Below are 26,456 nucleotides of genomic sequence, written 5' to 3' on the forward strand. Positions count from 1 at the left end.
CCAGTCATTGTTACTGCTTTCCTGGAGAGCTCTGATTATTTTATGGTTACCGCTATCTCTGTTTTTCTGATAATGAAGTCTTTCTGATGCTACGGATTTCAGTTCGATATTTCTGACTTCCCTTAAAAGGCCTTGTTCTTCCCATCAGCACAGTGATGGGAAGGGACCTATAATCTTTATATGAGACATCTTGAGTAAGAGCAACAGTTGTAAAGACCAATGATAACTTCTCAGCCAACAGGTGACATCCATATTTTCATTCAAAAGTTAGAGCAGGAGTCTGTGAGGTTAGGGAACCATTCCTATTTCTACTCTCCCCTCTACTCCCAGCCCAGAGTTCTCAGCTGGAATTTTATAATCCTTCATAGGAAATTAGCAATTTGTCACATTTCTAATGTTTACTTAAGCAAATATTTTACGGTCCCACTGATGTGGTTTTCTTATAGACATCCGTGGCCTTATGTTTTCAAATGAATTCTTTCTGGTGTAACTTTAGAGAAACTAAGCCTTTGCACAGTAGGGCCAGATGTTGGAATATCTCTAAAGTATGCATACGGTCATTTAAGCTAAACATACCAGTTTCTTTTGTGAGAGAACTTGAGATATGCCACATAAATACGCAGTGATTTCTATTTGTTAGAATTAGTAATTGAAGAAAAACGTGAGAAAGTAAAAATCATTCCTAATCACTCATGCTAGAGTTTGATGCAAATTAGAGTGAATTAGAGGTGCGGTAGATAATAGGTAAATCATAGGTGCAAAACCTATTTCTCTGAGTCTTGTGTCAAAACAGATAAACTGCCCACATTTTCTTATGCTCCTCTTAGATAAGTCAGGCATGGGAGTGTTGTGGATGCTTGGAGCGTCTTAGGGGTCTGGGTAAGCATGGAAAACAGGGCCTTTAGCCCACAGATTCAGTGGAACCATTGCCAGAGGCAGAGAGCTGTGGAAAGGCTGGCTCTTTATGAAGGAAAGCAGAGTGACGTAACATTACCAAACCCAAATGGGGGAAGGTGAGAAGGAGACAAGCTGTAAAGCCAAAGGTGTTAGCAACTGAAGGAAGCCAACCATGAAGAGTTTTGAAGAGAGCAGAAGGAAGTCAGGAATTGAGAGAGTTCAAGAACCAGCATTTCAATGTCATCGTTGTATTTTATATGGTACCTGGCACGCTAGATTGGTTGTGCCGAGCGCAATGAAGAGAGTTGAAGCAGAGCAGACATAACTATGAGACAGGATAACTGAAAAATAAGGTGCAATTATATTTCATTCTGATTGATGAAATCCCCCAAGATAGACTTGACTATGGATGAAATGTGTGAATTTTGTAAATACAGTGGTTGCCTGCTACTATGCAGTCAGCTTGGAACTTAAACAGTGACAAAGACACTGGAGCCCAGAGGCTAAGAGCTGAACCTCACCTCCTTCACCACCAGCTGTGTGGCCCTGGCGAAATAGGTTAACCTCTCTGTGCTTTATAGTTCCTTATCTGTAAAATTGGGATAGTAGTAATATCTACTTCATGGGTTGTTGTGAAGTTTAGATGGTTTGATACATATAAAGAACTCAGAATAATGCTAAGTAAATGTTTAAGAAACAGACATTTCAGTCATCATTGTACAGGCTTTTTTATGAGTCAGGAGTATGAAACCACTCTGCAGTGATGAATAAATTCCAATTTGGATTTTGAAACAGAGGAAGAAATAAAATGGCAAGAATTATGATAAGACAGAAATTCTTCTATCATAAATTAGAAGAATGTTGGAAAGTTGATTTTGAAGAAACAGGCAAACTGAGATTCAAATCCTGAATCTACATTCCTTTGTGGCCTGGAACATGTTCCTTGATTTTTCTTTGCCTCAGTCTCTGCACTTGTTAAACGAGGATGGTAATTTTACGCAGCAGGGTCAATGGTGAAGATTAACTAAGATACTTTATGAAAGCCTGTGACCAAGGACTGACACACAATAATAATTCAATTAATGCTGTTCTCCCAATTCCAACAATCGTATTGATTTTTAATTTAAAAATATTGGAATCTGGTGTGATAGTATTTTAGTCCTACTCTTATCCTCCTCCGGCCTCGTGGGGCAAGGAATCTGTGGGGCTGGAGGGAGATGCTCACCCTGAGTCTGGCCTCCACTTTGGGTACTTATCTCAAAATACAGCCACATTGGGGATTAGGGTTTCAACATATGAATTTAGGGACACATAATTCAGTGCATAGCATATTCATAAGCAAACATCAATTACGTAATTTCTTAGAATGCTGGCTCAGACCAACTGCATCCTAATTTCAAAAAGAAGGATGTCCCATGAGAGCTGAATGGCAACAACAGTGACTTTCTTCAAAGAGAAACCATAAAGGGGTAGTGGGGAGTAGGCCTAGTAAGTTCTGCAGTGTCCGCTGATGGCTAACCTGGGGGCCTAACACATCAGCTAATTTCCTTTTACAACCTTATCAACAGAAAGAAGGACATACTTAGATGCTTATTTCTTAATTCATACTCCAAATTATTTAAAACATTATAAAAAGATCAGGGGCAAACCCTTAAAGCCAAACTGGAGAAAGGACTCAAAGAACAATTATGATGATCAATCTTATAACAATTGGGATAAAACAGGTTAGTATCAATCATGGCTCTACACTGATTGTTCTTGATAGAAAACCAATTACTTTTAATTAATTTAATTAGCAAATTATGATACATTTCTTAAAATATTCTCATCGATAGTTTTATAAAAACATCAGATTAAGATGATAATCATAATAGCTATTCAGATAATGTTATTTTCATTTAAACCTGAAAGCCAGAGTGACTATTAAGACAAACAATGTAAATATGAAAGGAGAAAAAAAGAGAAAGAAAAATATCGGTGAACAAATGGAAAAACAAAAAATCCAACTGTTATAAAATTACTGAAAATCACAGAGGGTCTCATTATCATTTGATATAAATTCTTGCAGGTTTATTTATTAACAAAGAACCACTAAAATGAGCATGTATCTCCATCTGCAAATGAAATTAGGATTTAGTGGAAAAGAGGAAAAGAAATAAGGAGAGGTTTCCGGCTCTAAAGCTGTTTATTCAAAGATTTGCAGTTTATAGTGTGTGCGTGTGCACACCTATAAGATAATTAAGTTGTATAGGTGATTTGGTGATTTGGCAAAGAGCTCTTTGGTAAAAAGCTTTGGTTTTCCATTGCATTTGTTGTTTTGCAGGAGTTGAAGCATGTAGTAAGGGTGGGGCTAGATTAGGAGTGCTGCTGGATTTTCACCATGTGACCGTTGTTATCATTTGGGATTCCAGTTTCTTTAATCTGAAATAAAGGGCTTGAACCTAGATGAATTTTGAGATCTTTTAGGGAGCATAGGTTCAGCTGCTGTTTGCACTCCGTATTCCTTTCACAAAAGCCCCGACTCTACTCCCAAAGCAAACGTAATGAGAAGCCGTTAAGTGAAACTGCTGTTTGGGGGTTTTGGGCATATGGCCCAACCATACATGAAAGCAATGATACTACAAAGTCATGGGGTTTGGAGGACTCAGGTATTTCTCTGTCAGAGAACCCTAAGGCCAGAATAGTCTAGAAACTCCTCCAAAGTCTATTGCTGTGTCTGGTATGTTACCAAGCTTGTTCTCAACATCTCTATCTAATAATAGATCTTTGATTTTTTTTTTTTGAGGCCACAACATCTATACCTTAAAAAACAAAACAAAACAAAAACAAAGCTGAAAGACAAGGTTTTTTTCTTACATTAAAGTAAAATGTGTTTCACATTTTATGTGTTGGTCTTGGTCCAAATTAAATAATCTGGTAAAGTCATTAAAGTAATTTAAGACTTTAAATACTGTTCCTCATTGTTCCTCTTCTCTAGGTAAGCTTTACTACCTAAAAGAGCGTATTTTTAAAAGAGCTTATTTGGGTACAAAAAGTGTCGTAAACCCTTGTTGCTTAACAGCAAATGTTGTCAAATCTTCTGCTGTTCCCTCTACATCCCGACTTCTTGAATCTTGAAGGAACGTTTGGTGATTAATCAGTTATTCCCTTCCTTTATGGTCTAAGACAGCTTCTCAAAGACAAACCCAGAGGCCCAATAAGGATATTTTGTCTTTAAACTGTTATTACTTATCTTTTGTATGTTAAAATCTAGCAGAAACGCAGTTAAGAGTTGAAACATGGAAAACCATCTTTCCCGTCCCCTGTAGTGGATGGAAAACAGATTATTCTTATCAAACTTTCCAATTACAACAGAACATTTTAGCAATTACCTACACATAAATATGCCTCATTTATGTCTTTTAGGTTGTAATGGTAGAATTAATGATAAACCATTGTTACCAGATGGCTAGAGGTGTGTGGAATTAGAGTTGTAGTTTATCTTGGGCGTACTCTAACATTTTTTCTTTTTTCTGAAGCTATGTGGTGCCTCAATCCTGGCAGTAGCAATTTGGCTACGAACAGGCAAAGATGGTCCAGAGGTAAATAAATACAAGTTTCTCCGCTGCCAAAGTAGTTTATTTCTCTTATAATGATGAAAGTAATGACAGTAATAATAAAAAATATTTCTATAGCATTTCCTTAACTGCCTCATGTAATCATTTGTGCTGATCTGTGATTTTATAATTTAATTAAATTTAATTAATCAAAATTACCCACTATGTGCCTGGCACTGTGCTAGGCATTGATCAATCCTTCTAGAGAATGGAGAAGATGTTATTCCCCTAATAGGAAGATGGGAATGAAAGAGGAGGCAGGAAGGGGCCAAAGCAGAAATTAGCCTCCTTCGTTATTTGCTGAAGTGCAGCCTGAAGTTATCTAGAGGATATAGACCACCTTGCCTCCCCACCAAGAGCAATTTTTGTACAAGGTATTGACAATAATTTGGCTGATTCCCAAGGTGGGGTAGTGATCTAAAAGAAAAGAAGGTGAGAGGTTCTCTTGGAGAAGAAGAATTTGAATCTGTGTTTTAAAGGCAGCAAAGTACAAAGATAGTTGGTAATTACTTGGGGCACTTGGTATTGAGGGTAACCCCTTGTAACAGCAAGAGGCTGGTCACCGGTGTAACTCAGGAGTTGACCGGCAATGTCCAGCCTCCTGACATCAAGATAAGATTAGCATGATCCCCTGTGCCCCACCACACACCGTTCCATGGGTGGCAAAGGTCTTACCAAGATTTCTGTGGGTCTGGAGGAAGTTTAGTTCCTACAATTAATTCTAGCTCTGGTCTTTGGATTCCACACACACTGCCTCTGTTCTGTACCACAGTGTCACAAGTGTGGAAAGATTGTGTGTGTGGTGGGTGGGAGCAGGGTGAGCATGTGGGAGGGTTGGTCTGTCAGTTTCACTTAACACAGTGCCTGGCACCATTTCCTGGCTCCCCTGCTTCCATTCTCCCAGCTCGCTTCTTCCCAGGGGTGTTCCGCCCCGCAAGTTACGATTCTTATCTCACGCAGGGCAGTTACCTTGTTCTTTGTTATCTGGGCTCTTGCCACTATTCAGGCTCACATGTACTCCTAGGGCCCTTTCGAAGTATTTGCCTAAATAAAGTTTCCCTCTCTAAGAGGAATGTTGATTCCTATTTAATAATTATTAAGATATTATTAAAACAGAAATTAAGGTAATGCATTTTCTATTAAAACTTATACCACGGTGCAGTTACATGCCATTGGGCATAGCCTAGTTGAAAGAAATATTAAAAGCAAAAGCAAATTGACATCTGTTCTGTTTCCCTTTTTAAAAGGATTGGTTTTTTTGGACTTTTTTTCCTTGCTGTCTCACTGTTTCTCTCCTTCTTTTCCTTCTTTCTTTCCTTCCTTCCTGCCTTTTTTCCCTTCCTTCTCTCCTTCCGTCTCTTTCTTTCTTTTCCCTTTCCTTTCCTTTTTCCCTTTCCCTTTCTTTTATTTTCTCTTCTCTCTTTCCTTTTCTTTTCTTTTTCCTTAAAATTTGCTTTCTACCATTAGAGAACCCAGAGAATCACAGTGGCAGTTCACTGCCTCTTCATTCTGTGCCTCCCCATGGTGAAGAAGTTGAATGGGGATAGGTGTGGCAATAGTTGGTAACATTCTAGTCCATCAGGATTTCATTTGTTGTTTTATAGTGATATAAATATATCTGTGACTTCTTGATGCCCTTGGACTCTGGGATTTGAGTCCTAGAAGAGTATTTGAAGACTCTTAGAATCATTTAGAAGCTGATGTTTGACTTTGGGACTCATAATTAAGCACAGAGATTAAAAGCTATTGATTTAGATGGTGCTTTGGCCTTTTTGAGATGTGTGTGCAGCCTGTATTTTATTTTTAAATTTTATTTTATTTCTGTTTGATATGGGAACATTTTATTTCCCCCCAGTGCTTCTGGTAAACAAACTTGGTGTTTAGTCTAAGAAGTCACACACATTGAATGTATGAAAGAACTGTCGTCCTTGAGAGGGTGTTACTATGAATCTGGGGATAAGAATGATTTAATAGAGCTAGGCAGCATCTTTAGTTACATTTTGACTCTTGTGCTCTGTCAGCCTCTAACCCTAAACAAAAGTCAGTATCTTCCAGGACGATTTTAACCAGCTTGACTTACGTGAAATTGGCTTGATTTATTTTTATTCAAAGTCAGTGACAAAGAATCAAGACTGTGCAGAAAACTGAATTTTACTAGTGGAAAAACAGAGGAAGAAGTTTTAGAAGGAGAAACCTGAGTGCAAACACAGAAAACAAGGATGTCAGGATGTCTTTATGAACATCTTTTAGCAAAGCTTTTGGTGCTAAAGTGTCTCTTAGGGATGCCTTGTTCTCCATCAGGATGAACTCAGCCCTGCATGAGGCAAAACGTATGCACAACCATCCTTGTCCCAGGAGATCCTTTATAATCCAAAGAAGACCCTCAGCCCTCTTCTTCAAAGTTCAGCCATGTCCCTTCCTGTAGAAATTCTCCCCTTGTTCTAAGACACACAGAGACAGTGTTCATCCAAGACAGCTTTTAAAACTCTGCTGTCTCTCCCCTGGAACAAATACTGAACTCAGATTTCTATTTCTTTTCTGAATAAGAATAGCCACTTGTTGGGCTGGACTTGAAGCAGTGATCCTCAGGTAGCCAACACATGGCTTTCTGGCCACTCTGGCAGTGGGTCACTCTGCCCAGATCAGTCTCAGAGAAGTGCCTCATTACCTGCCAAATAAGTGCTGGCCGCACTATCCAGGTCTCACTGGTAGGTATTTGACCTACTGTTTCTATATCTGGACTGACTAACCAAGTCTTCATAACTCAGCCATTGAGGCTTAAACTGTCTTAGATACCTTAGGGTTTTCCTGCATTGGCCACAATGTGCTAGTGAAGCAGTCTTTGATGGTGAGTAGATAGAATGGGGTTTCTAATGCTGCTTTTTTGGGGGGTTTTTTGTCATTACCTATTTTGACTCAGTTACCATGCCTGTTTATTAACAAAACTGATTTCTTAGCTCCAATCTTAACAAGCAAACCAACAACAACAACAACAAAAAAACAAACAGAAAACCTGAAAAAGAGACAAAAAGAAAATCTTTAGGACATAACCCAGCTTTCTAAATATGTAAATTGAAACATCATCTGTAAGCATAGACTCTTAGAGACAAAGGAAGCCTTAGGTATCACAGAGGCTGATACCTTTATAAGTGAGAAACTGGAGCCCAGTAGGGTTAGTTGACTGCTCTATGGTTAGAAACTTAGTTATTTATAAAGACTCTGACTGGAATATAGATTTTAGTTTTTAGTGCTCTTACAACTTTAGCATATTCCTTCCTCCTGATTATCAAATAAAGGTTTTGTCTAGGCTATGAGTTGATTTAAAAAGTCTTTAAAAATGTAAAGGTCATGAATAGTAGTATGTGTTTGTTTGCTTGTTTTGTTTTTTATTTTGGTATTTCCTGTTAAAGGAGCTAGTCTACATGCTGTGCAGCAGATTCCAAGAGGCAGTCTCTGAGCTAGTGTAAGACCTAGTGTTCTACCTAGAAATAGCCCAGTAGATAGAGGTCATAAGAGGTAGATGGGCTACACATAGCACTCGAATATAACAGAGGAACAAGGTTTCACTTTTTAATTGTGATTTACTTCTGGACATATCTGTAGAGCAAGAGATAGATTGAGGCTAGGTGTTATGAAAGTGATGAAGAGTATACATGTGGGGCAGAGAAGAACCAAATTATGCAGAATGGGTAGCCCAACCCATCGTAATGGGCCCTAGGATATTTTCCTCAATATCCCATTACTAAATAGTCAGTCAAAATAAAGAGTCTCTGGAAGACACTATATACTATACTTCCTGGGAACAAGGAGATAGACTTGATATGGAATATTAGAAACTAGACTTATTTTATTTTCTTAGTTTAAATTTTTGTTTGTTTTGGCAAATGTATAGACCTATGTAATCACTATTACAATCAAAATGCAAAGCATCTGTATTAACTCATAAAAGTTCCTTCATATCCCTTTGCAGTCAGTTCCTTCTTTCCTTTATACTCTGCTCAAAGGCCGCACTGCTCTGATTTCTATCATCATAGCTTAGATTTACCTATTCTTTTTTATTTATTCCCCAAATGGATACTTTTTAAAATTGAAATATAGTTGATTTACAATGTTGTGTTAATTTCTGCTGTACAGCAAAGTGACTCAGTCATGCATATATATTCTTTTTCATATTCTTTTCCATTCTGGTTTATCACAGAATATTGAATATAGTTCCCTGTGCTATACAGTAGGACCTAGTGGTTTATCCATTCTATAGATAATAGTTTACATCTGCTAATACCACATTCCCGGTCCTTCCCTTCTCCACCCCCCTCCCCCTTGGCAACCACAAGTCTGTTCTCTATGAGTCTGTTTCTGTTTCATAAAAGTTCATTTGTGTCATATTTTAGATTCCACATATGTTATGTCATATGGTATTTGTCTTTCTCTTTCTGATTTACTTCACTTAATATGATAATCTCTAGGTCCATGCGTGTTGCTGCACATAGCATTATTTCATTCTTTTTGATGGCTGAGTAATATTCCATTATACACACACACACACACACACACACACACACACACACACACACACTACATCGTCTTTATCCATTCATCTGTCTATGGACATTTAGGTTGTTTCCATGTTTTGGCTATTGTAAATAGTGCTGCTATGACCGTAGGGGTGCATATATCTTTTTGAATTGTAGTTTTGTCCGGATATATGCCCAGGAGTGGGATTGCTGGATCATATGACAACTCTATTTTTAGTTTTTTGAGGAACCTCCATACTGTTTACCATAGTAACTGCACCAACTTACATTCCCACCAACAGTGTAGGAGGGTTCCCTTTTCTCCATACCCTCTCTGGCATTTGTTTTTTTGTAAACTTTCTCATGATGACCATTCTGACCTGTGTGAGATGGTACCTCATTGTAGTTTTGATTCACATTTCTCTAATAATTAGCAATGTTGAACATCCTTTCGTGTGCCTGTTAGGCATCTGTATGTCTTCTTTGAAGAAATGTCTATTTAGCTCTTCTGCCCATTTTTTGATTGGGTTGTTTGTTTTTTTTGTTGTTGAGTTGCATGAGCTGTTTGTATATTTTGGAAATTTATTCCTTGTGAGCCACATTGCCTGCAATATTTTCTTCCATTCCATAGGTTGTCTTTTCATTTTGTTTATGGTTTCCTTTGTTATGCAAAAGCTTGTAAGTTTGATTAGGACCAATTTGTTTATTTTTGCCTAGATTTACCTATTCTTGAATGCCATATGAATGGAATCATACAGCAATCACTCTTTTGAATATGGTTTATTTAGCTCAATGAAATGTTTTTGAGATTCACTCATATTGTTGAGTCTATCTGTTTGAGGAACTTAGGCTTTATAATTTAAATAATTAAACTGCCATAAAAACATGCTTTATGATGCTACTGTCAGGTATAAAACACAAAATATGCAAATCAAAGATCACATCATGGGTGAAACTACCGGTCCTTCTAAGCTTTTTAGAATAACTGATGTTTTAAAAGCCTATTTCATTTCTTCCATCCAACGTCCAATATATCATCTTCAAAAAATATAAAATTGGAAACATTATCTGGACAAGTAATACCTCAATAGAATAGAATGTAAGTGCCTTGAAGGCAGGAATTTTTGCTTGTTTACATCCTTGAGGTATCTCAAGGTCCTAAAACAGGGCCTGGCACAACAGTAGTTACCCAGTGGATATTTGTTGAATAAAAAACATCAAGAAAAGGGATTTTCTGTCATTGATCTTTTTCATTTTCAGATTCTCAGTCCTGGGGCTGCTACCATTAACCCCTATATTGCTGTGAATATCTTGATTGTTGTGGGTGTTACCATCATGATTCTGGGTTTCCTGGGATGCTTTGGTGCCATGAAAGAAAACCAGTTCGTGCTTGTTTTGGTGAGTTTTCCCGACAAATCCCAATACCCAACCTTCAGACTTTAAGGATTATCTCCCATCCCCATTGTCTGTCAAAAGGACTTGCCAAGATTGATGAAACTCTCTCACTTTTGTTTAGAGGGTTTGGTTGTGGAAGCTAATATATTTATCTTAGATTAGAGGATACTGTGAGAGAAGACAAATTTTAGTTATTCATTCAGTCATTCATTCAATTACTAAGTACCTGCTATGTGCCAGATACTGTGCTAAAAGATACATAGATATGAAAACAATTAGAACCCATTAGGGAAGACTGACAAGTAAACAATTAGCAACAGTGAAGGTGGCCCAAGAAGAGAAGGGCAAGGATAGAGAAGGGAACTTTCAAGCCAGAAGCAAAAGTGAATAAGGTGTTTGTACGGGTGAGTGTGTGAAGAGCTTTCCAGGGAGAGGACCTGGCAGTACAATGCTAGCATGTTTGGGGAACTGCAAAGCCTTGGGTATGGCTAGAGAGTGCAAGGGCTACTTTCAGTAAATAATGGAAGACGGGTCTGGGTGTGGGCTACAGTCAAATCGTAGTCCATGCTAAGAAAATTGTAAGGGTGTGAGATAATCAAATTTGTCCCTTAGAAAGCTTCAAGGATAGATTGGGTTGGGATAACCCACAGATATTCACTTTTAACACATATACAGTAGAAAATCATAAATGGGTATAGAAAAAAATATTAGAAAAATTCATCAAGTATTTACTAGATAGAAATCTGACATGAGTTTATCAGAGCTCATCTAAACTTGTTTCTCTGATAAAAGTAGTATTGTGGGAGGGAGACGCAAGCGGGAAGAGATATGGGAATATATGTATGTATATAACTGATTCATTTTGTTGTGAAGCTGAAGCTAACATACCATTGTAAAGCAATTATACTCCAATAAAGATGTTAAAAAAAAATTATTGAGAGTAACATGAAACACTTTCAAGTATAGCTGGTATAATTTAAGATCACTAAATTATGCAGATTGGGGACTATACTTTATTAATGACACTTTCAAAATCATAAGCAATTCTCATCATTCTTATTTCACTTCAGGTTTCTAAAATAGATGTAGATATAGGTATACATAAAAAAAAAAAAAAGTAGTATTGTGTTAGTCCCTGAACAAATAATTTTTAACTGATGGTTGATTATGAGGGAAGGTAAAGATAGAGTTTTAATGGGACTCTAATAGCATCCCTGGTGGTTGCTTTTTGATTAATAAGGCTTCATTTGCAATTTGGGGAATTTTTTTTTTTTTTTTTTTTTTTTGCAGTACATGGGCCTCTCACTGTTGTGGCCTCTCCCGTTGCGGAGCACAGGCTCCGGACGCGCAGGCTCAGCGGCCACGGCTCACGGGCCCAGCCGCTCCGGGGCATGTGGGATCTTCCCGGACCGGGGCACGAACCCGTGTCCCCTGCATCGGCAGACAGACTCTCAACCACTGCACCACCAGGGAAGCCCCAATTTGGGGAATTTAATTACTTGAGGAACTTGTTTTAACAAAAAAACTAATTTGTGGGATCCTCCAAAAGTAGGATTCAGTAGATCTGAGGCAGATTTCAGGACTCTATATTTATACCAAGACCCCAGGTGATTCTAATAGTGGTAGAGATGTTGTTTTGTATTCAGTTCTGAAGTTTGTCTTGAAGTTTGAGTTTGTGTTTGATGAAGGACGAGAAAGATCATATTCAAATAACTTCATCTAAGTTTTCAAACTTCCCTCCATTCAACATCACACCGATGCATACAGTCCTATCAGTCAATTTTAGTTTTAACCATTTTCCTTAGTCAGTCTTTGGAGAGAATGTTTCTGAGTAGTAATGACCCCAATTTTGATTCTTGAGGCAAAGGATGGAGTAAATGAAGAGCATGGTTAATACTCCAACTGTAATATGATCCCAACTGCAGAAAGAAGCATGGTGCCAAAATGTCCCTAGATGTTACTGAATGTACTGGGTGTAATATACATTCCTTTTCTTTTCTTTCAGTTTTTCATAGGGTTGATTCTGGTCCTACTTCTGCAAGTGGTGGCAGGTATCGTAGGAGCTACTAACAAATCTAAGGTGTGTACACGTATGATACTTAATAATCTTGGAAAAGTCTGAAAAATTGACATGCTACCTTCTGGCATGAATAATTTAACAATACTTTTCAATTTTCAGACTGAACGTGCTCTTAAAGAGACTCTCCAGACGAATGTACATCTTTTGAGTGCACCAAATGGAAAACTATTCCAGAAAGCCTTTTCTGAAATTCAAGAAAAGGTAATTAGAGTTTGTAAGTTATCTGGAGAGTTGGACGTAGTTCTCTGTTTACTTAATTTTTAACAGGTGTATTCTCTAAAGACTGAAAAATGTCTCTCCCTTCTGCAGATTTTGACTGATTATTCTGTCACTATGCCATAAGAAAAATCCAGGAATATTTCTGATTTTTTCCCCACCTTCTTACGAAGTTCTGAGGCAGCATAGGACAGAGATTAAGAAGATATGTTTATGAAAGATTAAGCCTCGATTGAGCCAGATCAATAAGGATTTTAATATTTACCATTTAGAAGGATAGTGTGTTTGGGATGCTTGGAGTTTCTCTCTCTCTCCTTCTCTGCCTCCATGCCCACCCTTCTCTCATAAAATTAATTATAGCTATCATTTATTGCTGCTTAGTGTGTACCAGATTTACATTCAGTAGCTCATTTAATTCTCACAACAACTCTATGAGGTGGATAATATCGTTATCCTCATTATCTTTATTAGACAGATGAGAGGATTATGACTTCGAGAGGTCTGACAGCTAACAAGTGATGGGGTTGGAATTTGAATACAGATCTGTCTGACTCACTAATTCTTTCTAAGCAGTACAGTAGCCCTTCCAGTATATATGTATGTATGTATTTACTTTGGCTACTTCACTGTCTTCAGGGTAAAGTCAAAGTTTGGGCAGGTATTGAAGGTATTCTACTATCTGGATCCTACCTAAAATTTTAACTTTACTAAATACTACTCCATGAAGAAAGCACTCTAGTCCAACCAGGTTTGTCTTCTCAGGATCTCTTAAACAAATCTGCCTTCCTGCCTCTGCATCATTCCTCATCCTTGGAATGTACTTACTACTTTTCTTTCTTTACAAATACTACATGTGCTTTGAGGTTTGACTAAAGTATTGCTCTGTGAAACTCCTCCCAACCACACCTTCTTTACTCAGAATTTCCATCATATTAACTACGTGTAGCATTTATTTCACATATGTCATAGAGATCCTCCTAATCTTAGAGGGGAGCTAGATTTTACAGGACATTTAACCTGACTTCTCATTAATTGAAGTATTTTATGTTTATGTTCATACCCTCTAATTAAATATTGAAGAGCTGAAAGTTTGTCCATTTTTGCCCATTCCATCCCATTCCCTTTACATCTAAGTCTGATGATTAATGTGTTCTTTCTTAATTTGAAACAAAATCTTCCTCCCTAGAATTTATATCATTTAGTCTTAGTTCTTCCTTCTGGAATTTCAGAGGAAAAAAAAATCTACTTCTACATATTGCAATTTTTTCTTTGAAAATGGCTTCTCTCATGACTTCTAAAAGTTTTGATTTTGAACTTGTTTCTTGAACTATTTATCAGATGACATTTTTTCCCAGAGCATTCCCCAGTCCCTATTTGGATAGACCCCAGCTTGTAAAAATTCTGCTTAAAGCATCATTTCCAGGAGCTGAAACCTGATATGAGTTAGTCTCTGTTTAACTTCCTCTGTGTATTGTTTTTCCTAGCTCCCCCAGAGCTGTACTCCTTGATCCTCTCTCCTCCAGGATTATTCCCACTTTAGAGTCCAGATTAATCCAAGTTTAAAAGCAGGAAGAATTTAGGCAACTCAGTTTCTCCACTGGGTGGGACCAAGCATCCTTGATCTTCCCTGCTTGCTGATCTAGGGCAAAATGTACTACAGGTAACCACTGGGTCTCTGGGTTGGGTCCTGCATCACACTTGTTGCACGTTGTCCCTGGTATCCAAGGGCTTAGTGCCAACCATAGGGTTTTAAATGTTCTGTTTGATGTAGCACAATTCTGAATTACTTCTGCTCTTGTACACAAATTCTGTACCTGAAGCTCCTTGGGTTCCCAGGACTATGGTTCTCTTTTATTGTCTATTCTTTTTTTGTTTGTTTGTTTGTTTTAAATGTATATCCACAAGGATTTTCTTTTCTTTTTTTTTAGTAATGCCTGTTTGGGAAAAGAATCCTACCCCAGACTCTGGCTAGGTGACCTGGGGCCCCATCACACATAGACAATTTGTAGATATTAAGTGGCTTTCTTTTTGGTTTTCAGGGAATTCCCACAGAAATTCTCTGCTAACGTACTAGTGGAATGTGCCTCTCTTGGATTCTTAGTGATGACTACTTGTCTAGAGGTTGTTGTATCATTCACTGAACAGTGCCTTGTTCATCCAACTGCTATCACACTTTCAATGCATCCTGACCAACCTCTTCCCCAGCTGCTCCCACATCTGATCTGGTGACTAGATATTAACCAAGTTTAGCCTTTCTACCTCCTGCTCTGTCTTTTGTAAGTGTGTCTCTATACCTCCCTAAGGAATACTGTATTCCAAAAATGGATTGACCTGTGAGTGTATATAGTGGGACATATTCTTTTTGATCTGGAGTGTCTGTATCAATATCATTCAAGATTATTTAATCAGAAAGAGTGAGCAATTAATTATGTCTACCATGGAAACAAGAAAGGAAGTTGTTTCAAGATTACTCTCTTTGCTAATACTGATTGACCTTGAGACCATCAGAAATCTCCAGCTCTTTGTCACGTGAATGTCTAATGAGTCATACATTTGTGCAAGTAAATCTTTGACCTAAAGCACAAGACTTTATATCTGCCACAGTTGAACCTGTTAGTTTAAGTCCATTGTTTGAACTATTTTTGGAACTCCATTTTGTTCTCCAATGTATTAATCATCACTCCCAGCTCTATATCAACTACAGAGTTGAAATGACACTTTCTATAATGTTATCTAAAGTACTGGTATCAATGTTGAACAGATCATGTTCATGTTAGAGCACAAAGGAAACAACAACAATAAACACAAAACAAAAACAACAATGATGACAGTTAACACGTGTTGAGTACTTTCTACAAGCCAGGCATTGAGCTAAACAGTTCATATCTTCACATGGGTATTCTATTTTTATCTTTCCAACAACTCTATGAATTAGATACTATCATTAGCGACTATTATTATCTGTATTTTACAGATGAAGAAACTGTGGCACAGAGAGGTTTAAGTAACATGGGTAACATGGTCACCAGCCAGTAAGTGTAAGTCCTTTCAATAGCCTACCATTGCAATGCACTTGAGCCTTAGAAAAACACCCAGTCTTGGTTCTATTTTCTTCAATTTTTTTCTACCTTTCTGCATGAGAAGTTTTCTCTCTAATTAAAGCAAATAGGGCAAGATGAGATAATGACCTCTCTCTTTCATCTAATAATATTATGTGCCATTACTCTGAGTCATTGGGCTTATCCCTTTCTTGTTTTACTTCCCCAAACATGATCACAACTTTCCTTAGTGTTTCCCCATGTTTTGGTTTATTTTGAGCCTTAACCTTCCCGGCATTATTCTAAGAGTTTCATTCATCATTTTCACCCCTTAGCTGTTTTACAGATGTCCGTGTAAAATTCAGTCTCATGGAAGGTCCACTAAGCATCTTCTTTGGCCTTTGAGATGCCTCTCATTCTTTTCCCCCTCTCCTCCAAAAGTGATCAAAGGTCATGAGATAGAAATTTCACTTTTCAAACCTCTCATCTTTTTTGAGTAAAAGTTCTTTAAAGAGACCTTGACTCTCTCATGAACTCTCTGGAAGCTTCTTTTCTAAGACCTAAGAAGCATAAATCTGATTCTTCCCCTCTCTTTTTTCATTAAAAACTAGAAGGTGAGTTTTTTATATTCTCTCCAAGTTCTTCAGACTTTTTCATCTGAAACTCTATCTTTTCCTTCATTAACATGAAGGCCAAAATGGAAGATTCCTTCATTTTTGTTTCTTCATTCAGGGAGTTAAGTGAGGTGACTTATACGATATGCTAGTATAAGAAACATCTTAATAGTGGTTTCAGAAGAATGTGATTCAATGTATTGACAATGTTTTTGTCTTCTCTCGTGACTGTTTTTCATATCTACTTTTCATCAAACAGTTAAAATGTTGTGGTTTGATCAATGGAGCTTCTGATTGGGGAAATAATTTTCAATACTATTACAAGTCATGTGAATGTCCAAGTGCATCAGATTCTTCTTGTACAAAGTATGATGGAAAAACTATTTACAAACAGGTGAGAACAAATCAAATTTGGCACGGTAAGTGCTTCTGTTGGTTTTTTTTTTTCCCACAATGAAAGTCTCCACAAAATATTAAATTGCAGCAATTACAATGGGAATCATGATATAAAAGTCCCAGGAATTTCCCAAATTTAAAAAAAATCCTTATTTAAAGATAAAAGTCGATATAAAAATGAAAGTATTTTATTTCTTCTATGAGTCTGGCATCATTTAAATGCAACTTTAGTAGATCAAAGAAACATTCTACTGCAAGGGGAGGCAAAGTACAAGCTAACAGATAAAAGTTTATTTTGTCCTGTCTTTGGTGACTTTAATCATTATCCTCCTCTATTTTTCTATTTTAACATAGGTCTTAGAAATCTATATTTTCACTTTAATTTTCAAAGTAAAGCTTTCTTTTTCCAATCAAAGTTTCTCTTTCTCAAGTAATTGTATTGGGTGTAAAGAAATAACTTGGGCTTTAGAGGTTTCCGCTCTGGTTGTTAAGTGTACCTACCAATTTGCCTAATTGCTGCTCCAATTGAGAAGTTGCCTCATGCCTTTAAAGTCGATTGAAAAACTTGGGGGACTTCCCTGGTGGTCCAGTGGTTACGACTCTGTGCTTCCACTGCAGCGGGCACATCCCTGGTCTGGAAACTAAGATCCCACTTGCCACTTGGTGCAGCCAAAAAAAAAAAAAAAAAAGAAAAGAAAAACTTAGGTTTGTCTTTCATGTGTTGTAGAGATGACATATTTAAGTCACTTGCGAATGTTAATATGTGGATGTTATATTTCTTATTATTCCTTAATTCATCAAACAGTTATTGACCACTTCCTATGTACTGGCCTTTCACCAACTGCTGGAGATCCATTCCTAAATAGGGCGCAATGTCTGCACTCACAGAGTGAATGCTTTAATAGGGAAGAGAGAAAGATAAGTAGGCAACTTCAATCCAATGAACTATTGGTATTTCTTGGATAGGACCAGGCACAGGATATGATGGGACCCCATTTAACTCAGTCTTTGGGGTTCAAGATACAGCTTCCTGCAGGACATGATATGTCTCTTACCATAGGGCTTTACATAATTTGTTCCTTCTGCCTGGAAGGGAAGTGTACAGAAATGACAGTTGATATTAATGTTTCATTTATTTGCTGTTATTCTTCACTGCTTACTAGGTGTCAGACAGACCCTTGCTGGAATCAGACATGCTTGTGGACCCTCTAGGAGATTATAGGCTAGATGAGAGAGAGATACATGGAAGCTATTATAGTTCAGTGAGTTAATTTCTGTAATCCCTAAAGAATATTTTCAATCTAGCATTGGTTTAGTAATGGCTACTGAGGTTAATTATATATTAGGAAATAGGAAGTATCTCAGGGGAAATGTCTCTCCTGTTGACTATCACATCCCTTTTACTAATTTTATCAAAATAAAGGAGACTGTTCTGAAGGGAAATTGCTGTTACTAATATTTAAAGTAACACATGGGGGAGAAGTTATCTACCAGATTACAGAGCTACCATGTCTTTTCATCATCAAAGTAATATCACTAAAAGTTTTCATTATTAATTTTTATATTCCTCCCTGCTCTCCTCCTCTCTATGTAATTTTAGTGACGCAATATCCACAAGGAGGAGGGGAAACAACTATGGTGTAAACAAGTGGAGTTTCCACTTAGGATAATGAGGAAATTAGTAAATTAAATTGTAGATTGCTATCTGTGTCCTGTTAAAGATTCAACTCAAAGATGTGTTTCCTCAGGATAGATTTTGTAATGCCCTAGCATTATCCTGAAAAATAATAGATATTCCCTCCAAATTCACACATAATTCAGCTGAAGATAGACTTATAGCTGCACCAGTTTCCCAAAAGGAAGATCATAAATTCATGAAAGACTTCCATCTGCCTTGTGTCACTTGCAAGAAGTCTGGAAAAATAAGAAATCTGGAATGTCCATAATTCACATTTCTCTTTTCCCCTCCCTTTTGCCAAGATAACCTGGTTATGTAGGGGGGAGGGGGAGAAAACCCCTAAAATATAATGAATGTGACTCAGTAGATACCATTAATCTCATAGTTAATCTTAGATGATGTAATAATTTCCTCTAATGTTTACCACTTTGGATCAGATGAGAATGGAGAAACCCATTACATTCAGGAATGAAGGGGAAGAGACTGTCTTAACCTCATGGAGAACTTTTATTTTATTTAACAAATAGCAATATTTTGTTAGCCCTTTGCACATATAAGACCATCATAGGGATGATATATTTTCTGGCAATACAGACAATAACACTATTACATTGTATATTATTTTTCCATTTTTAAAATTATTCATATAATTTACAATTGTTGAAATTTTTAGGTCTGGTCTAAAATATGTTAAGCTTGAAATTTCATGCTGGTTTGAATAAATGTTTAAAAATGTGGCAGAGAGACAAATTTCTAAATTCTCTTTTTGTCTAAAGTAAGAGCATAACAGTGGACATAATGATTTTTTTTCCTTTTTAAGGTAAAAATAACCCTGACACATATTAAGGGATTTTTGAAAAAAACCTTGTTTTAAAATGAAAATGTAGGGACTTCCCTGGTGGCTCAGTGGTTAAGAATCCACCTGCCAATTCAGGGAACATGGGTTCGATCCCTGGTCCAGGAAGATGCCACATGCCACGGAGCAACTAAGCTGTGCACCACAACTACTGAGCCTGCACTCTAGAGTCCGTGAGCCACAACTACTGAACCTGTGTGCCACAACTACTGAGCCCGTGTGCCACAACTACTGAAGCCCGCGTGCCTAGAGTCTGTGCTCTGCAACAAGAGAAGCCATTGCAATGAGAAGCCTGGGCACCACAACGAACAGTAGCCCCTGCTCGCTGCAACTAGAGAAAGCCCAGGAACAGCAACGAAGACCCAACATGCCAAAAAATAAATAAAATTTTTTTAAATCATTAAAAAAATGAAAACCTACACTATAATTAGCTGAAACCTCAACGAGGGAACTCTCTGCTGCAGGTTACAAACCTAAAAAATACGCAGTCAAGGTGATAACAGCTCTAAAATGAACAATCAGAAGTTAGGATAAAATGAGTATTTATAACTAAATAGCCCTAGATTCAGTAATTAGGTGGTTGAAGCAAAACTTTGTTCCTCAAATGCTTCCTAATGTATGAACAAACCACAACAGTTATAACCTTTCGGAGCGGGGAAGGAGCTTGGAGTGGCGGGAATAATCCAATTCCTTTCTGTTGAGTATGTTCCTTGATAGCAATGTAAAAAGTTAGCCCAATAAATAAAAATTTGTACTGTACTAAAATAAGGTCAAAATTTGACTAAAGGTAAATTTTTAATGTTTTTAACAGTCATGCTTTTCTTTGATAAGATGCTTATTTTCAAGAAGTCTTTCCATAGTTATTGGACTAGCGTTTGGACTGGCAGCTGTTGAGGTATAGTATTATCTTGCATTATTAATTCTTTGTTTATTCCCTTGTTTGCTCATTAATTTTTCTAACAAATTTTTCTAACAAATCTAAGAGCCAAATAAAAACCAGGTGCTTCAGAAAAGCACTGGGTACCAAGTGCCCAAGGCCCAGCATCTGCCTCTACTGGCCTTGGGTCTGGGGAGGGGATTATCGTCTTAGGAAATTGGCAGGGCAGAAGCTATTATTTCTGAATAATCTCTCTCCTGGGGGAAGAAGAAGTTGAATTAATTTCCACACAGTTCTTAGTCCCAGATATCCTTTTCCCATTGAAAACTAGCACGAGGGTTAATGTTTCCTGAAGTTAGAAGAAGCACCAAACAAAATAAAAACACAAGCTTTACAAGTTTTTATCCCTCTTTCTGATTTTGAAATAGAAAATAAAAACTGAGCTCAAGAGTGTGGAGAACTGTTTTCCTGCTATTCTAGTCTAGAGAAATCTAACAAGTTCTAAAAACTAGACAGTTGACTTTGATTTTCTCACTGTAAGGACTATGGACTCACTTGGAGAAGTGTTTAAGGACGCTCTGCTTGAGGTTTCTGCATTTACTCTCATCAATTTGATTATTGACTTTGAAAAAAAAATGCTGTATAGGATTTTTATCTTGCTAGACTCTTCTGGCATGGTGTTTTCAGAACCTGAAGGATTTTTTTTTTTTTAACGTGGCCTGAAATTCTTTGCAAAAAGATGAAATAAAACTATTTCAGGGAAGTGTTTTTGTAATCATCCCAGATCTTGCTAATTTAGATATCAAGTGAGTCAAATTCACTCACCAGTCCACGTCAGGGCATTGGCAAGAATCCTAACGATGTTAGGTGTCTCCCTAGTTAACGCCTCTGCGGGCTGGTTTGCTCAGCTAAGTGAGTTTTACTTCACTCTCATGAAATATTGTACAACGCTCTCCTTGGGTTTTCTGGTAGCTTTTACCTCTTACTTGTGCCACATCACTGTCAGCGAGTAACTTCAGCTGAGATTGAAGCAATTTAGTGTCCTAAGTGGTCATTTAGGTTACCGGTGGAATTTCTCAGCCAACCATAAGAGAAAGGGCGGGAACTATGAGAAGCAAATTGGGCTATTAAACATGACCTCCTTGTAGCCCAAACGAATACGTCCAAATATGAAGAATTTTTTGTTGGTAGATGCGGCTGTCTTCCTTTATGTCTGATATATGACCAAAGTCAAATGGTGCTGTGCATTAGGTCTGTTTCTGTCAGTTCTACCCACTGTAAAATGTCCTTTGTTTCTCTGCCTTGTAGAGTTTATGCTCTACAAAGAGCATAAACTCTTTTGGGTTTATGCTAATTGGGCTTATGCTAATTTTGGGTTTATGCTAATTTAGAAATATGAGTTAATGGCTGTGGATGTAAGTGAGCAATCACACATATGTACTCACACATCCATAAACTAAAACACACACATGTGTTGGTAAAGTAGACTTTAAATGAGCCAGCTTTAAATGAGGTATTCAGGGCTTCCCTGGTGGCACAGTGTTTAAGAATCTGCCTGCCAATGCAGGGGACACAGGTTTGAGCCCTGGTCTGGGAAGATCCCACATGCCGCGGAGCAACTAAGCCCGTGCGCCACAACTACTGAGCCTGCGCTCTAGAGCCTGTGAGCCACAATTACTGAGCCCGTGTGCCACAACTAATGAAACCCTTGCGTCTAGAGTCCACGCTCCGCAACAAGAGAAGCCACTGCAATGAGAAGCCCGCACACCACAACCAAGAGTAGCCCCTGCTCACCGCAACTAGAGAGAGCCCACGTGCAGCAACGATGACCCCAACACAGCCAAAAATAAAATAAATTTATTAAAAAAATAATTGAGGTATTCAATGTAAGTGTCAATATAAGTGTCACATTCCATCTTAGACTCAAATTCAGACAATTGACTTTGGCCACAACCCACAGATGCTTTTAAGAAGCTTCTCAAAAGCAAAGCCGGGGAAAAAAGGACATAATCAGCTGGGAAGATTGATGTCTCTCATATCATAGCCAAAGACATTGCCAAGAATCTAAAGACATCTGATGGAAAATAAGATTACAAGAGGAATAGCATTTCAGTATTTTATGAAATTGGTATACTCCATATATATATTTGTTATATATTTAGATATTGGTTGTTCTAAAGATATATATATATATATATATATGAAAATACCTTACTGAAAACCTTTCATAGAGGAATTTTTAGGTATAGAATTTACATGGTAATATCACAAACTATAACCATTTCAAGTTATGCCAGTTAAGTGTGATTTGTAGACTTTATGTAGATACGATAGTTGGTTCAAAGAACTGTTTGAAATTTTTTTTTCATTCACTCTCTCAATAGAAAATCTGCCCTCCCTCTGGGATTTGAAGAGAAAGAAAAATCATTTTGTATTCCCTCTCATTTTTACTTTAAAAAATAGCTTTGAAAATAGTCTATAGCTAAGGTAGCTATTCTATAAAAACGTATCCAAAAAATGTCCATCAGTCTGTCTTACAGTCTTAATACTAGTTGCCTAACACTTAGGCCCATCTACATTCTCTTTTCCCCAACTTCAAATTCAAGAAAACATAAAGATATATAGACAGAAAAATACTTCTAATAAATATTTTTAAGAAGCAAACAAAGCAAATATCTCCCTGCAGAAAATACACTTAAAACTATCTCCATAGAAAAATATCATATGAAAAAACCCACCCTCTGACGTTTACATCATTGGCGTTAGTCTGTTTAGGCATAGGCTCTGATGGAATGGCCGATGGTTTTTGTCAAGGCTCTGTTAAGAACATATACCTGAGGGATTCTTCTCAGGTAGGATGCTAGAAATCTATGCAAAATGCTTTATTTTGTAAGAAAATGTTATCTATAGACACTGGAATTCTCATTATTCTGCATTAACCAGACGATCATATCTCGCCTTATTTGACTACAGCAACTTACAAGCACAAAAAATGATCAGCACTTTCTCTCCTCACTTTAATTAAGGAAAAAAAAAAAAAAAAGCCATTGACACTGATAGTCACCACTTTGTAGGATAAAAGTTATCCTGACAGGAGGTCCCAGGAATGGACCCAGGAATGGTCCCAGGAATGGAGCAGTTAAAAGAGAGAAAAAATAATTTTACATTTTTTAGATGGCTTCAGAATATGGGGAGCATGTGTACGTTACTTAGCAAGTTTATCCTGAGTCTTAGCATACATTACTATAGGATGAATCTCTTTTAATTATTACCTATTTTTACGAACAATGATACATTTTCTTTTCAGAGGCAGTGAAATGCAAGAAAGTATGGTATTAACTGTCTAGTCTGCTGATGCAAGCTGGGCTTCTATTTCACGGATGTGACAGTGAAAGATGATAGCTGCCTTATCCCACTGTTTTGCCCATTTTCGTGATTCTTTCCTGATACTCATCTCCCAGACTTAAGGCTTGGGACCAAAGCAAAAGACTAAATTGTAACATTTTCTCCGGCCATTCAAAAAGAATGACTTTTAGAACATTCTGAATGAAAGTCATTATTTTTGCAAAGAATTGGTGTCAATATTTTTTTTAAGAGTTTTTGACTTGCACTATTTTTAAAGTCTTTATTGAATTTGTTACAATATTGCTTCTGTTTTCTTTTTGGTTTTTTGGCCACGAGGCATGTGGGATCTTAGCTCCCGACCAGGGATCGAGCCCTCATCCCCTGCATTGGAAGACAAAGTCTTAACCACTGGATGGCCAGGGAAGTCCCTCAGTATTTTTTTTTTTTTTGAAGGAAAAAATATTGGGCAGCAGTTCTCATTTGAAAGGCATTTCCGGGAAAGAATTAGTAAGCAGGACATCTCCGTATAGTAGGAGCGCTGGAGATGACTCAGCATAAATGGCATCTCATCCTCTCCCTGACTCCCCTCAGAGGAGGCTGGTGGAGAGGAAACTTTCTATCTGCAATACACACAGGTTCTGTCATTTCTACATCAAAGCCACAGCATGCCACTCACCAACTTTAGAGCCAATTAGGGCAAGTGCTGGGGTCCCTCATTCTTGGGAGAGCCACTTAATGAGATGGAAATTATGCCCCAGATTTTCAGCTGTACATTTTCACTTCAAAGGAGATTCCTGAATGATGCCATTCCCCTTCAATTTAGAAGCTTTTTAAGAAAAGGGTTACTTTTTCTTTCATTCCTCTTGGCGATGCCTAAAAATATGGCAAGAGAAATTCTAGACTCCTTGATTTTTATGTGGATGATCTAAACCAGATGATTATAAGCTTTTCATAGAAGCAGTAGGCATCTTTAGACCCAGAGGCCTGAGTTCCCCAGAGTTCCATGGCCATGCCCTACAGAAGGGTGTGTGTATTCCAGAAGGGTGGGTTGCTTCAGTGACAGCTGCTACTGCACAATCAAATAGGGCCAGTTAGAGGCAGACTGCTAGCTGAAAACCCTGATTGAAACACAAAAATACTGAGCGTTTTCTCAATGTTAGAGTCTCTAATTTCCCAGGAAGAGAGATGACTTAGATAAATAACATTCGAATTGTCAGTAGCCAGAATCTTTTCATATACAATGTTCTTTTTATTTATAATATCTCTAGTGTTTTACTTTAAATTCCATGTTAATCCTCTTATTTTCTAGGTACTTGGTCTGATACTTTCTATTGTCCTGTACTGCCAGATCAGGAAGAAATAAGTCTGTAGATGTGTCAAGTCATCATCGGTCAAACCCCTTTAAAATTTTGTTTTGGATTTGTAACTTTAAATATATGAGTGCTGTGTTAAGAGCAGCTGTCCTATTAAAATGTGTCATTTAGCTAGATCGCAGAGATCTTCCAGTCATATTGAACATATTTAAGATTTCAGGGACACAAGGAAATTAGATGAATGTGCATTTTTCCTCAAAATAAAAGTAACATTGTTTACATTGATGCTTTTTCCTGTCTGATCATTGTGTTCAGGTGGTACTGTGCTCAAAGCATTCATCTGGACCCACCCAGTGGAATAATAATCTCTAAGTAACAGGACCGTAGTTGTTAAGGCAGTGCGTCTAGGCTTTTCAGAAGCAACACTCTGTCTTGCGTGATGTGTCAACCATGGGTGGTAAGATCGAATTAAGCCTCATGTTGGAAGGTTGAGAGTGGCCCAGCTAAAAGAGTCACCGTCTCCTGTCTGTTTATGCCAGTGTCTACTAATAGTGTTTCTTTTTCTCTCTGTTGTGAGGACAAGAAGATCTGAATGCTGCCTTTCCAGCCATTGAATCTCTGGTACGTCTCTGAATCTTCCTCTGGGAAATAGTTCTAAGTGCTTTTCCCTTTGTAGCTCTCACAGGCATTTTTACATTTTACTTTATATCAAGGTATAGTATACACACAATAAAGTGAGCAAATCTTAAGTATTCACTACCTGGATAGCAAGCACTGTCCAGATCAAGATATAGAGCTTTTCCAGCACAGCAGAGCACCCCTTCATGTTACCCCCCGGGGCGGCTGGAGTTGGAGCTCACCGACATGCCAGAGCAGACTATATACATATCCATCTCTTCCCAACTTCGTGCTCAGTGACATCAAGTTGGTAACTTGAAATCCACCACACTGGGGGTATTTAAGTATTTACATCATAGAAATAGGCAAATTCTATAAAATCAGGGCTTTTTTTGGAGTGCTGGTTGTGAAACATTTACCAGTACACCACTGCCCTTCTCAGCAAATACCTCCCCAAAGGTAACCATTCTTCTGATTTCTATGACCATAGATTTATTTTACTCCTTCTTGAACTTTCTTTAAATAGAAAGTAAAGTCTGAACTCCAGCTTCTTTTGCTCAACATGTTGTCTGTGAGAGTCATCTGTATTGTTTGGCGTCACTTTAGTTTATTCTCATTGCTATGTAGTATCCCATGCTATATGAATATATCACGGTGTATTTATCCATCCTCTTGTTGATGGGCATTGGGTTTGCTTGCATCTTTTGGTACACGTATGTACTCATTTCTAGGTAGACATGCAGGAGTAGAACTGCTTTGTATACATATACTGTAATTAGATTTCATAGAGTCTGTAGAGAAATTTTATAAGTGGCTATATTAATCTATACTCATAGTAGAAAAGTATGATAGACTCAGCCGCCTCTTCTGAGGAGGAAGAGGAAGTAGATGAAATAGATCAGAGGAACCAGTGGGGAGCAAGAACTTGGGGGAGCCCTGGGCTAGGTTAGGCAACCCGATTCTCTGCTCCCTATTCATGACAAATATAACTATCCTTTGCTGAGCATGCCATCTTCCAGGAAC

General features: G+C 37.7%; 1 protein-coding gene across 1 annotated transcript; it reads left to right on the forward strand.

The window, feature by feature from the left end:
* The first annotated feature begins 885 nt into the window (after positions 1-885).
* TSPAN8 (tetraspanin 8) lies at positions 886-24,865 on the forward strand. The gene is made up of 8 exons (XM_060167032.1): positions 886-984; positions 4,416-4,478; positions 10,268-10,405; positions 12,408-12,482; positions 12,582-12,683; positions 16,610-16,744; positions 20,092-20,175; positions 24,812-24,865. Exons 1-8 carry the CDS (start codon positions 886-888, stop codon positions 24,863-24,865), a joined length of 750 nt encoding a protein of 249 aa, XP_060023015.1.
* The last annotated feature ends 1,591 nt before the right edge of the window (positions 24,866-26,456 follow it).

Source organism: Lagenorhynchus albirostris, chromosome 11, assembly GCF_949774975.1.
Source record: "Lagenorhynchus albirostris chromosome 11, mLagAlb1.1, whole genome shotgun sequence".
In the NCBI taxonomy this organism is placed as follows: Eukaryota; Metazoa; Chordata; class Mammalia; order Artiodactyla; family Delphinidae; genus Lagenorhynchus; species Lagenorhynchus albirostris.